At 34.0% G+C, this 12753-nt stretch overlaps 1 protein-coding gene across 6 annotated transcripts; it reads right to left on the bottom strand.

Annotated features, from left to right (window-relative positions):
- Window positions 1-2696: 2696 nt before the first annotated feature.
- LOC111404255 (ribulose-1,5 bisphosphate carboxylase/oxygenase large subunit N-methyltransferase, chloroplastic) lies at window positions 2697-12495 on the bottom strand. 6 transcript variants are annotated; one of them, XM_023033062.1, is made up of 14 exons: window positions 11958-12494; window positions 11495-11570; window positions 10553-10758; window positions 10348-10434; window positions 10119-10211; window positions 9811-9965; window positions 9561-9645; window positions 9401-9487; window positions 9208-9327; window positions 7648-7749; window positions 7404-7571; window positions 7240-7318; window positions 6974-7036; window positions 2697-3001 (listed from the first exon to the last, which is right to left on the bottom strand). In XM_023033062.1, the coding sequence occupies exons 1-11, from the start codon at window positions 12318-12320 to the stop codon at window positions 7404-7406; spliced, it is 1542 nt and encodes a 513-aa protein (XP_022888830.1). In that variant the 5' UTR covers window positions 12321-12494; the 3' UTR covers window positions 2697-3001; window positions 6974-7036; window positions 7240-7318. The 6 variants fall into 6 exon arrangements, with proteins under 6 accessions (XP_022888830.1, XP_022888831.1, XP_022888827.1 ...); XM_023033063.1 differs by having other exon boundaries at window positions 2697-2997; XM_023033059.1 differs by lacking the exon at window positions 6974-7036.
- Window positions 12496-12753: the final 258 nt, after the last annotated feature.

Raw genomic sequence — 12753 nt, 5'->3', positions numbered from 1 at the left:
ATCTTCTGGATTGTACCAAGTTTTCGTTTAGATAAAAATATATTATTTATTTAATTATTTTTACGGTTGAGAAAAAATTCACATTTAAGGGCGTCATAATAATAAATCGTTTAGAACCTCAAAATTCTCAGGATCAGTCCTAATAATTAGAGAGAAAGAAATGTATAGATAATTAGATTTCATTGAAATGCCCTTAGAGCACCTGGAATACTAATGTGGATTTAGCTAAAAATTTTGCACAAGTTAAAATAGACAATATTTATAAATATTCATATCTAATATGTCTAAAATCATGTATGTGACTAAGCAAAGTAAAAAATTGTTAATTAAACTATCTAATTATAAAAGTTTTTCTAGATGGATTTTGCCATCCAGACAAGGCCAAATGACAAGCCTTGTGATTTGAATCTCATTTAAAAAAATGAGATTCAAATCAAGGGACACTTCGACCCTGTTGATTAGCCTGTCATTTCGCCTTGTCACTATAGCAAGTTCCTTTCTAGATTGGGGGTGTAACCATAATTCAATATTTTCCTCTTAGTCGTTTCTCATTTTTCGTTTATCTTAGACTAGAGATGAAATTTGACCTAAGTCTATTCATTAAATACCTTTTCATTTGTATCCCACCTTGATTGCAATCTATTGAGTTCCATGGACATGCTTTAAGAAGTGAGATGAAATTCATTCCGACAAGTGAAAAGAGTAATTTGAGGGAGTTTTTTTTTTTTAGGTTTGGAAATTGAAATTATTAATGGTGCATGTAGCAAATATTATGCCATTTGTACACTCCCTCCTTACACTATGGATGATATTTGTTGTGTTGTTAAAAAAGATTGGTTGAAATTTTACCTTTTTTAAAACTATCCAATTAAACGAGGCAATAAAAATGATGTACACCAATCATGATTGACGTAATAAAAGTATATGTCAAACCACTTTTAAAATGGCAACGCAAAATTGTGATTTGAAGGAATCAATTTCGTCATCGTCGTTATTATTATTATTATTATTATTATTATTATTATTATTATTATTATTATAAAAGTTGCTATTGTTGTTAATGTTATAATTAAAAGTGGATATGTTTAAAAATACATAGTTAAAAATGGTCATTTTGTTCTAGTTCCTGACCTGTAATCTACCAAACGCCCTTTTAGTAAGGTAAAATACTCTTGAATGGTTCACGACTATACCGCAATACTAGCGCAAACGTATACTCTCTGTGCAAATTTTTTTTTTTTTTTTTTTAATTATTACTTTCATTTCATTTGTTATCTTTTTGGCAATGGGGGCTCGAAGCTCGAAAGGATTAAAGCACGAGACATGGGAAAAGATTTTGCACTTCTTGACCGAAAATATTCTTTAAAACTCATTTTTTTCAATTCATAAAATACTTCATTTGTTCAAACAAATACTGTAAAAGTTAAGATTCATTTTTCCACTCCATAAAGTAGGCAAGTTCTTTAAAACTTATTTTCACACTCATTATTGACATAAAATCGTTGAACTGTAACTTTCCTATAACCTTTAATCACATTCTTCAAAAATAAACTTTTCACAAAATTTATTTTAAAAAACCTACATTACATAGACCCGTAATTAATGACAAGACGACTAACAATTGTAGGTCCCATTTTGCATAGAATAATGATATTTGCAGTCGCTCACTGCAACAGTCGCCCTATGTGACATACACATGACAAGTGATTATTTGATGCATTAATGAATAAAAAACTACCACATTAATATATCAAATAATCACATGTAATGTGCATGCCACGTAGAATAATTACCGCAGTGAGCGATTACAAATAGCATTACTCTTTTGCATAACTTTTACTTTTATTTTTGCTTCTTGTAAAAATTTTTTTGAAAGAAGTTACTTTAATTTTTATTTAAAAACTATTATTTAAAAGTACTGCTCATTCTAAAAGTGCTTTTAAAGAAAGCCTTTTCCTCTAAAAACTCTTCTAACTATCAAAAGCACTTTAACAAAATTAACTAAACGGATTCAAAAACAGCTTTTGAGTCTCAAAAGCTCCTTTCAGATTTCAAAAATCATGCCAAATGAATCCTTAATCTATCAAGACTCAAAAATGCACTTTAATAGGTTGAGGATGAGTTTACCGAAAGTCTTGGGTTGGAAACTATTACTGCAGCAATGTTCCCTATTTAGAGCGACTCAAAAGCTGCTTTTGAGTCTCAAAAGCTCCTTTCAAATTTCAAAAATCATGCCAAATGAATCCTTAATCTATCAAGACTCAAAAATGCACTTTAATAGGTTGAGGATGAGTTTACCTAAAGTCTCGGGTTGGAAACTATCACTGCAGCAATGTTCCCTATTTAGAGCACAAGGAGCACCGGAATCTAAACAATCTGAGTTAAGCCATTTTGCCAAATGATTTTTCGCACCTATTTGACGGATGCAATTTTGGCAGCAGATGATTGTATATAAAAACCGACCATTTTTTAAAAAGTCGAATCCGTCACAGAAGTGGACAAAGTATTCTGGCAATGTAACATGATTCAAACAATCCGATCTTGAAGCAATTACGAAACATACAAGATAACTACTTCAGACCAATCAAACCTCGATCCTATCATATTTTAAGCACACTTAACAACTAATAAATCTTGTTCCAACATAAGAAAAAGTCATCTATGGCTCCCTCTCTGCAAGAGGGTAAGAAATTTTGTATGCAAATTTCGCACTCAAACATGTCATTAATTTATATGCAAGATTATAATACAATTTCTCCTCCAGCATAATCTTAGACCACATTGATTACTGCCAGTATTTACATAGTACTTGGCAACTAAATAGGATCTCTTTGTAAAATTCAAATTCACAGAATCTGAAATCAAAATTCAAGTGGGATCAGATTGTACATAACATGCACGGCCACAAGCATATCCATCTTTACTACTACCGTGCCAACTTATAAATACAGTCAAGTTCATTGCTTGCTTTGTCGCCACCCAGGCTGCAAGATCCACCTTCCTTAAAAAAGTTAATAATAAGTTACAAAATTAACAAGTTTTACGTGGAAGGAATGTGCTTCTAACAAGAATAATAGAACAAAAGCACGCCTCTGATAAGAAGATAAGGAGAAACCACCATGAGAGTTCTGCAAGGCCTATGTGGCAAATACGGTGACAATGCAACCATGATGAAGTGTCAGTAAACCAAATTTATACTCTGAAGTTTATTTTTACAGTAAGAAATCTAGTCAGACAAGTTCCTTGAGCAACTGACTATTGAAAATCATGAAAATCAACAACTCTCATGAATGGACAGGATAGTTTTCTGCAAGGAGCCATTATGGAGCCTACATGCAAGTCATGTACATTTAGAGTAAATTAATGTTAAATTCTACACTGTCGACCATCAACAAACTAAAAAAGGAAAAAAGGAGAGACTAAATTAGATATATATTTTGCCTAGGGATAAGGTTGTGTGCGTCATGTTATTTCACCAAGTTGCCCAAGCCTCTTTATCCCATTATGATTCCTCCACAATTTTCATTTAATAATTTTCTAAATCTGAAATAAAGAAGTAATATTTCCAGCATGAATATATAAAACAGTAACATTGTCACAAGCTCCTACTTCAGCCAGCAAAAAAGCCAACTAATTCAGTAATAAACTTTAGTAAGGAAAGGGATCAGCAGGTCTTCCAAATAAAAAACTACCAGAAAAATGTCCATCTTTTACAAAATTTTGCCCAGAACCTTAACAGGGCAAAAAAAAACCTAACTACTTTGTCAGACATACCGGAAAGACCAAAAATATTTTCATTAACTCCAATCATCACAACAATGATTACAAGATCTAATATAAGAATTTGATGTCTTCGATAATTAGTGTAATTGGAAATATTTTAACTCTTGGATACTGTAAAGCTTAAATCATCATCTAACTCAGTATTTACTCGTCTTTATAATTATTTAAAGAATCAATTGCAGGAGCTGCTGGTTTCAATGTGAGAATATGCTACTGGTTTAGAGCTGTCAAAAATCTGTAATGCCTACTATTGCCACCGAAAAAATTCTGAAGTACCCACTAGACACGTAATCTATTAAAATCTCAATTGGGGACCCAGACATCTGAATTTAGAAGGGTTTTTAAAATTCATTAAAGTCTCAATTGAGGACACCCTTGTTAGAACACTCAACATTTGCACCCAATTTGTCGTGACTTCCAGACAAAAACACCTCACAAGAACTGAAGAAACTTCCAAAAATGCTCATTTGCCCACACTTTAGATTTCCCCATAAACCATGTAGATTACCATCAATTAATTCAATGCTATAACCATGAACCTCGCTCTTATAATAGTCATGACACTTACCATAAAAAGTGAGAAGATTTGAGTATTACCTTTTGTTTTGCGCAGTGTTTTTCACTTTGCAACAGGAAAACCATGTGAGAAAAGGAAAAAAAAAACTAAATCATTAAACGGTGGTCACCAACACTTCAGAGACTACCGTATACCTGGTGCGTCAATCTGTTCAGTCCTGCCAACTGTTACTAACGTCATTTCTCAACTAACCATATACAATCAGATAAACACCTCAAAATTCTCGCCCTACACTAAAGGTTATATACTCCTCTCCCCACCCCTTTATTTACTCTCTCCCCTCTGGTTTTCTTTTTGTGAGCGAATATGGAGAAACAGGATATGAAAGTTTTGAACGAAGGGAATGAAAACCTGAAGAGTCAAGAAGATAACTCAAAGGAGGTTCATACTGTAATGGATATCCATGAACATGACAACACAGAGATGAGTGAGGTAAGCACACATTCTGCTAAGGAAAACGCTATGCCCCAGACTATGATGCAGGAAACAGACTTAGATACGAAGTACTTTGAAGAGCTGGGAATGATAGAAAAATTAGATGACTGTCAGATGTATGAAAAGAGCATCATAAATTATGAAGCTCTTTTGTTGAGTAGCTTGCTGGAGAGTGAGAATCCATTGATTTGGAATGGCTGGCCCGACGCTGACGAGTATGTGAAAAAGTGGCTCAAGTGTCCAATGGACATGGAGATCAAATTGAAGAGCACAGCCGGGTTAGAGAGCAACAAAGAGAGTTTAGTAGGGTTGGAAAACTGGTTCGAAACTTCAGTGGATGAGGAAATGTGGCAGGTCCCTTGGGCTTTTGAGCAGGACGAGGTTATGTTTGGTTGGATCTGGAACACACACACAGAGACAGCTTAGGAGCTTTGTGGAGGATGTTGAAGCACAATTGGAATTTGATTTTATGAACTGAACATCAAATCAATTTCTATTGAGTGGAGAGAAAAATGCTACCGGTGGTGTAAGCATCTTTTTAGATTGTGATCATAATCTTTTCTTGTTTGCTATGACAAGAAGTTGGGTTTATGTTGACTTATAAAATAAAGGAGTCAATATGTTTTACTCCATGCATTCACATGATAAGTTAACTGTAACTTGCTACTTTGATGTCTAGGAATGCCCTGTAATTTATGCATATAACTGCTCTAAATAAATTTCTTAATACTCCCATCACTTGTTAAAAAAATGGTGATTTGGTTGTTATAGCCTTATAGGTGTAATTTTATAACTTCACCATTCTAAGTAAGCTTACAAGTTACCACTGGAAAAAAGTAACAGGATACAATTTCTTCAAAATTGTTAATATTATAATTCAAATAAATAGATCATCCAATGATGAATTTTTTTATAATTTGTCGATTGCAATTTATAAATTTTTTGACCTTAATTTAATACTTAGGCATCATCTAATGTGTATTATAAGCAGTCGAAAGCATATATTCAGAATTTGCTTGAATCAAGGTTTTATGTTCCTTAACTTTTTGCTTTAGTTGTCAAGGAGTTTATGAGATGTATCCAAGATGATATTCATTATACGATATTTCTTGATAATACAAGAAAAACAGTCTTTTAGATCATTAGAACTTTGAAGTAGTACTTTGAAATCTAAAAGTTTAGGTTAAGTAAAACTAGAATAGATATGTGAAACGTCGTTTAGCGACAAGCATGATAGCGGAGTCACAGTATAGAATCGTGCTGTCCAAAAGTGTGAGTGCCTTACGTATTTTGGTTCCATTATTAACTTTGAATGAGGACTTGACACGGATGTAACGCATAAGATTATGGCAAGTTGGTTAAAAGATACCTACAAAATTAATGATTACTTGACAAACTATGCTTGCTTTGTGCTGAGTAATTGAAGATTTGAGGACAAAATATCCAATCCTTAAGATGAATGTAAAGAAAACGAGAGGTTAAGATAGATGTGTGGCTCTTCTAAAATGGATAAAACTAACACATAAGAATACACACCGTGAACTAGAAGTGGTGCCGTGTTTGGTTAATTAAAAGAAGAATGACTTAGATATGCACCGTAAAATAGAAGTGGTGCTACTTTTGGTTAATTAAAAGAAGAATGACTTGGATCATTGAGACAGTTCTTACATTGACTTCACATGATGTGATCCAAGCAGAAATGTTAAACGAGGGAAAGGAAGACCAAAATTAATAACGAGGAAGAGATATAGACCAAAATTAATATGGCAAGATGTAGTTGGAAAGGACTGACGTCTCAATGGATCTTCCAATAGTACAGCAAGCATCGAATGAAATAATTAAAACTAAATTACGTAGCCGACCCCAAATTTGTTAAAGAGAGGGCTTAGTTTGTTGTTGTCATAAACCTTGATCTATCGCTTCACTAGAATTTTCCCAAAAAAAATAATAATAATAATAAATCCTTCAATGTGTATAAATTAACTATTAATTTCTAACCATCGGCTATTAAAGAAAATGTTAGTATTTAGAATTATATGATTATATATCTTCCAAGAGAAATTTAAGAGTTTTTCTCTATAATATTCTGATACCAAAAAGATTATCATACCAAAAAATTGTAACAAATATCAAAGCAAGCAGAAACGCCAAACTAATTTTTATCACAGTTTTTCGAACCTCTCTTTGATAATAATCTAGAAGACATGTATCTCTGAATTTTGACAGGTGAAAAGGAGAGTTCTGCAGACATAAAGAGACCTTGATATAAGGATAATATCAATGGATCATAAAGGGGAACATTTTTTTTAATGCTTGAACTAAAATTGGATTTATTTTAATTTGACGTTAAAGGTAATCACGAATCCATATGAACTGACACGTAGGATGAAATTGCTCTTCTAATGCAATAAAAATAGGATAATAAAAGGTTTGACTACACCAACCTCGTTAATTTCTGCCCATTTAGTCAAAGATTGCGGCATTCCTCATCTGTAAAAGGATCACAATATAGATTGGTTCTACCTGAGGAATAATTATCTCAATTAGAAATGAATGACAACCAAATATAATTAGGAAATATAGCATGATGGGGAGCAAGACTAGAGACCTATTTCAAACTTGGGGCATAAGGAGCTGGACATGGAGATATAAAATGATCAGGTAACTCGTTTATCAGGTCTAATGTGGCCTGCAAACATGCATTCAAAATTTTCTTTTCCAGCCTGACAAGTTGTGTGGCTACTCGTCTTTTTGGATTCAAATTACAATCTGCCAGCTATAACAAGTGAAAGATATAAACTGAACGGATCATAATGAAATTCAAATTACTGAAGAAATTCAAGGAAGGTTACCAAAGCCTCATCTTCAACAATAGTAGTAGGGTAACCAGCAAGCCTTCCTTCAAAATAACCAGCAAGCTGGTCCAAAACTGCTCGCTCCATACAAGGACTCGCCTATGTTCATCATCGAAAGTTACAGAGTGAAAAAGAAAAATCATTTTATATGTAACCCAAGCATGCAAGATATATACCATTTTCTTTTCACTTTCTTTGTCCAGAATATGAGTCACCTGTTGTGCACGTGTCTTTAAGAAAATATAAATTTTGGAGAACTCATTCGATTTTCATTTCATCATGTGATTTCCTTGTATCTAAGTTCAAATTCAGAGCGATACATCTTCACAGTATAACTATTCCTTTTACCAGGGTAAAAACGAAATTTATTCTTCAAATTAATTTAACTCAGGATTTCAAATAAGAACCCCTTTTACTGGGAAGTGTGTGAAACCTGAAAATGAAAGTGTGGACCACTATACATATCTTTGCAATCAGATTTTAATTACGCAGAGATTCTTTCATTTCTCATCCAGAAAAATCTCTTGGATATGAGAAAACTGCCTCAAGCTAATTTAGCCCTTGTTTGGGGGAAAATGTGTTTTTAAATGGAAATTTTTTGGAGAATGTGTGGTTTAAAATAAAGAAAAGTTTTGAGTTTACGTGCAAAATTATTTTGTGGAAAAATGTGCGGTTGAAAATGAGTTCTGAAAAGATGAGTTTTTGGAAAAATGGAGGCCAAACATAGGCTTAAACTCATCATCCATTGTTGATTAAAATGTATCCATCAACCCAAACATAAAAATTCAACTTCATCTTATGTTTCTTCTTAACTTATACAGGTGACCTATCTAGAAGGAAGTTTTCAAGAGTTGGGGCAATTGAAATTTCCCTACTAATCCACATCAATGCGAGCAAGCACATCATTTACGATCAAGAGAAAGAGCTTTATTTAGAACTTCATATCAGATTTCGGCATTTTACAGAGAGAAACTCATGGAAAGTAGAATATAAAAGCTTCAACAAATTTGAACAATACATAGCAATGCAGATTCATCAACATTTCAAAGGAGGAGGAATTGAGAACAAAAAAGCCTAGTATACAATGTCAAGCAACGGTGCAAATAGCCCGAAGTTACTCGACTGCCAAATGGAAGCAAAAGATAATTAAGCATCTACAAGGCTAATGTATCACAAAAAACAGCTCCCTAAATTTTTTTATTATTATCTATTCATTTTAGCAGACTTAGGACTGCATTCACCGATATAGGCGTCACTCCATGACAGCCATTAAATCATATTCAAGGTACCCTCAAAGAATGAGTCTGAGGATGAGGGTGCTTAAAAAGCCTTTCCACTGCCTCCAAATGCTTGTTGCTCCAAGGGTGAACCCCGAGATGAGTCTCAGAATTTCCTTGAGGTCTATTTATATATCTGGTAAAATGAAAAGGGGAGGTTATTCCCCCAGCCTGTGTGTTTATATCGTTGCGTATACTAGCAGTTAGATGCTCCACACCCATCTAAAATTATATGCTCTGTTTCATAAACTGTAAATGAAGAATAACAACACAAGCGTACCGGACAAATTGGACCTTGTGAAGATAGAACAGATTGCATCTCTGAAGGATCAGAAACATATCCCAATCGCAGATAAGGAAGCATGTCTAGTATAGCATCTCTTTCTTTTCCTACATGCACCTGTATTGAGGGTTGTGTTATATAACTTGCCAAAATTGTTACAGATGGATTGATAACAAGCGATGATTCGTACACGAAAAAATTGTACAGATAATTTTCCATTCCTTTGAGCAGCCAATCTCTTGTCCTGATACTGAGGATCCTCTGTATTTAAAGCGGCCTGAATAGCAAAAGAAAGGTGATTCATTGATAATAAAGATTGCAGGGAGAATTGAGTGGACTCCGAAATTTACCTCAATCACCATGCGATCATAAGAATTATCTTCATCAACAAAACCATAATTTATGAGTAATTTAGAATTAGGTTGTGGTCCGCACCTACAAAGAGAATAAAATTTTAATATCAAAAGCTAAAAATAAGATATGAATAAGCAACAAAGAATTTGGAAAGAACCTTTTTTGTTGACAAGAAGAACGAAAATCCAGTCACATAACCTAAATTATTAACAGGCTAGGTAGGAAGGAAGAGACAGACAGTGATACCAGACAACAATGGGCTCCCCAGTTTTGTAGGGACGGTCAACAACCAGTTGCACCGCACCGTCAGCAGCAGTTAGCATTGCCTTGCAGTTGCTTCTATAGGATAACAGCGGTGGTCCTAGAGGGACCAAAGCAAATCTCCGGGCCAAACTGACTTTCTGGGTTGACAAAGGAGTTGGAATTAACTATATAGCATTCCTTACAATGTTGGACTAATGTTCCACTCTCTTGTGTGTTGAGCTTACTTCAGTGTTTATAATTATACTGAGGTAATCTGCAAAAGTACCATTTCCACAACATTGTAAACCTACCTGCAAATGCACCACACAGGATTGAACTGCAACGAAAGCTTGTTTGAAAATCTCAAAAGGGAATGCCTCTGTGGGTATATCATATGGATATTGCTGCACAATACAAAATAATTAAATAATCTTCAGAACTGAAAATAATGACTGACCAGTAGTGAGAAAACACTGAATTTAGAACTTTTCCAGGGCACACTAGCATAGAAATGTTAGCTTCGACACTAAAGATATTAACCTGAAACAAAGACCCAGCCATGAACCAAACTGTGTCGAGCTCATTATACTCTCTTTTGATTCCTTCAGCCCTCTCCAGAATTTCAGCCTGAATTATCAACAATATCCCATCTAAGAACTAAAGGTTATCGCATAATTTCCATAACAGCACACATGATAAACCTTGTTAACATTTGGCTTCAACATAGAGCAGAGCAATGACATACCTTTGTAGGACTTCCTGTCAAATAATTTAGTTCAGAATCCGACCACAAAAGCGGTGATTCCACCGCTAACTGCCCCCGACCTCGCTGACGATCAAGTTCTTTTATATATGGATACCAGAAAGATTTTTTTCCTTGTTTCTTCTCGTACATTAGATATAGTGCCAGGCAGGCTAGTTCTGAGAGTTTGTTTGTGGTTAAGAGTTCCGCTGCATATGTAAAACTCAAGCTATGTTCAACTTCAATCAAATTGCAGGACTTTAATAGCCAAATGCAATAGAGAAAAGCATTTCAGACGCAAAATCTAAATTACACACAGAAGAAAAAGATCTATACATGCCTATTGATTCCATTAGGAAAGCACTGGTAAGCAATAGAGAAAGCAAAAGCAAGTTACCAGTGACTGACATGAATGCAAAGTCTATGTCACATTTTTCTATTACACCCTCCAACGAGAAATCACGTTGTTATTAAGAATAATTCGGTTTATATAGATCCATAATAATACGAAAGCAAAGAAAAATGCACCAACATGAACAACTAATTCATAGAAATAATCTCAAGATATGTTTACTCTCTACTCCATGCGAGCCAGATTCTATAATATTCTCTTGGTACCAGCAAAAAAAAAATATTTAAAATGAGTTAGAAAATTAAGAATCAATTAAAAGGAACTTTATACTTCTACAGCATACAAATAACAGCAGATGCATACACGTCCTTGTTCAACATTCATTATTGAACTTTTTCCTAATGGACAGCAGTAGCAACCAGTAGCATTTCCTAACGTTTCAGCAAAAACAAAAATGTGCATTTTATCGGGAAAATGCACCATATTTGGGTCTGAACTTCTATTAGGAGTAGCACTTGTTACATGTTACAAGTTTCAATAAATGTCAGCACAAAAATGAAGCAGAATCCATAAAATTCACCACAGCACCTTACCAATGGTCTCGTTCCCCAGAACTCTTTCCAGAGTCACCACCAATGTATTCGGTACAGAAAAAGCAACATCACCTTCCTAAAATAAACAAAAATACAAAATTAACTACTTCCATCCCATGTTTAGCTATGCCTAAAAAATGAATTTTACCTCTAAGAAACATTTTGTTGTTTGGTTACTTCCTCATATATATATATATATATTTTTTTTTTTTCTTTTAAGTAAATATAATTACTCTCTTCGAAATAACTCAGTATATATAAATTGCTCTTGTTTGACCTTGCTTCAAATAAAAGATGAAAAAAGCCCCTACCAAACATTTTATTTGCCAACTTTAAACAATAAAGGATAAAATAAAGCATCTGTTTAAAATTTAAATTTTTACTTAAAAGCAAACATTTTGATCTTAGCTAAACACGCTCTAAAGCATCAAGGACATTACAAACTCAACCGTGATTCATTAACCTGAAGATCCTCACTTGCAGCTACGTAGTGAATCGGGCGATGGTTTGAATCATGAGAAGACCTCTCTTTGAGCACAACCTTGCAAGGGGGGAGCCCATTCCTATGCATCCAAGATTTCAAGTCTCCATACTCTTCGTCGTTCTTCAAGCCCAAAATTCCACTCGATTTCCTCTCCTTATTCATCTTTCCCGCCACCATTGTGTCAGAATTCGAAGCTAAACACATCTTTGTACCAACACTGTACGATTTCACATTTTTCGATTTTTTACTGAATGAAATGGAAACCCGGGAATCAGAAAGGAGTGGATAGTAAGCCGGAAGGTGACATGGAGAACGAGTATTTTGTAAATAGGACACGTCCATGGATTGGAGAGGAAGGTTTCCAACTAAATTATAGCATATATTTTTCGATTAATTGCTAGGGTTTCGATGAAGGATTACAGTTGGAATTTGTGAAAATGATTTTTGAGGTCAGCTGTTTAGGTTGAGTGAAGATGAAGATATTTTATTGGATTGTAGCTCTGGAAAAACTACTGATATTTTGCCCATCTTTGAGCCCATTCTTATTAAAAAATCATTTTTTCTAAATTGATTTTCAAGTAAGCATTTTTCAATAAAATAATATTTTAAGTAAATTTAAAAAAAATTTATAATTTTTAATTACATGTTTTTCATTAATATACTATTCAAAATACATTCACTCCCGAAAAATAGGGCTCAAACACACTCTTTGCTTTTAACACATTTAGATTTCTCCTCTATTTTATTTCTCAGTCTATAAAGTTGAACTTATTTC

Source organism: Olea europaea, chromosome 11, assembly GCF_002742605.1.
Source record: "Olea europaea var. sylvestris chromosome 11, O_europaea_v1, whole genome shotgun sequence".
Lineage (NCBI taxonomy): Eukaryota > Viridiplantae > Streptophyta > Magnoliopsida > Lamiales > Oleaceae > Olea > Olea europaea.
This window is presented reverse-complemented; position numbering and strand designations above follow the sequence as displayed.

Coding starts and splice junctions, on each gene's coding strand:
- LOC111404255 (XM_023033062.1), bottom strand. CDS start 12,320: ATGGACGTGTCCTATTTACAAAATACTCGTTCTCCATGTCACCTTCCG. Junction 9,488..9,560: donor ATGATCGCATGGTGATTGAG/GTAAATTTCGGA, acceptor TTTGCTATTCAG/GCCGCTTTAAATACAGAGGA. Junction 7,750..9,207: donor CACAAGGTCCAATTTGTCCG/GTACGCTTGTGT, acceptor TGATGAACATAG/GCGAGTCCTTGTATGGAGCG.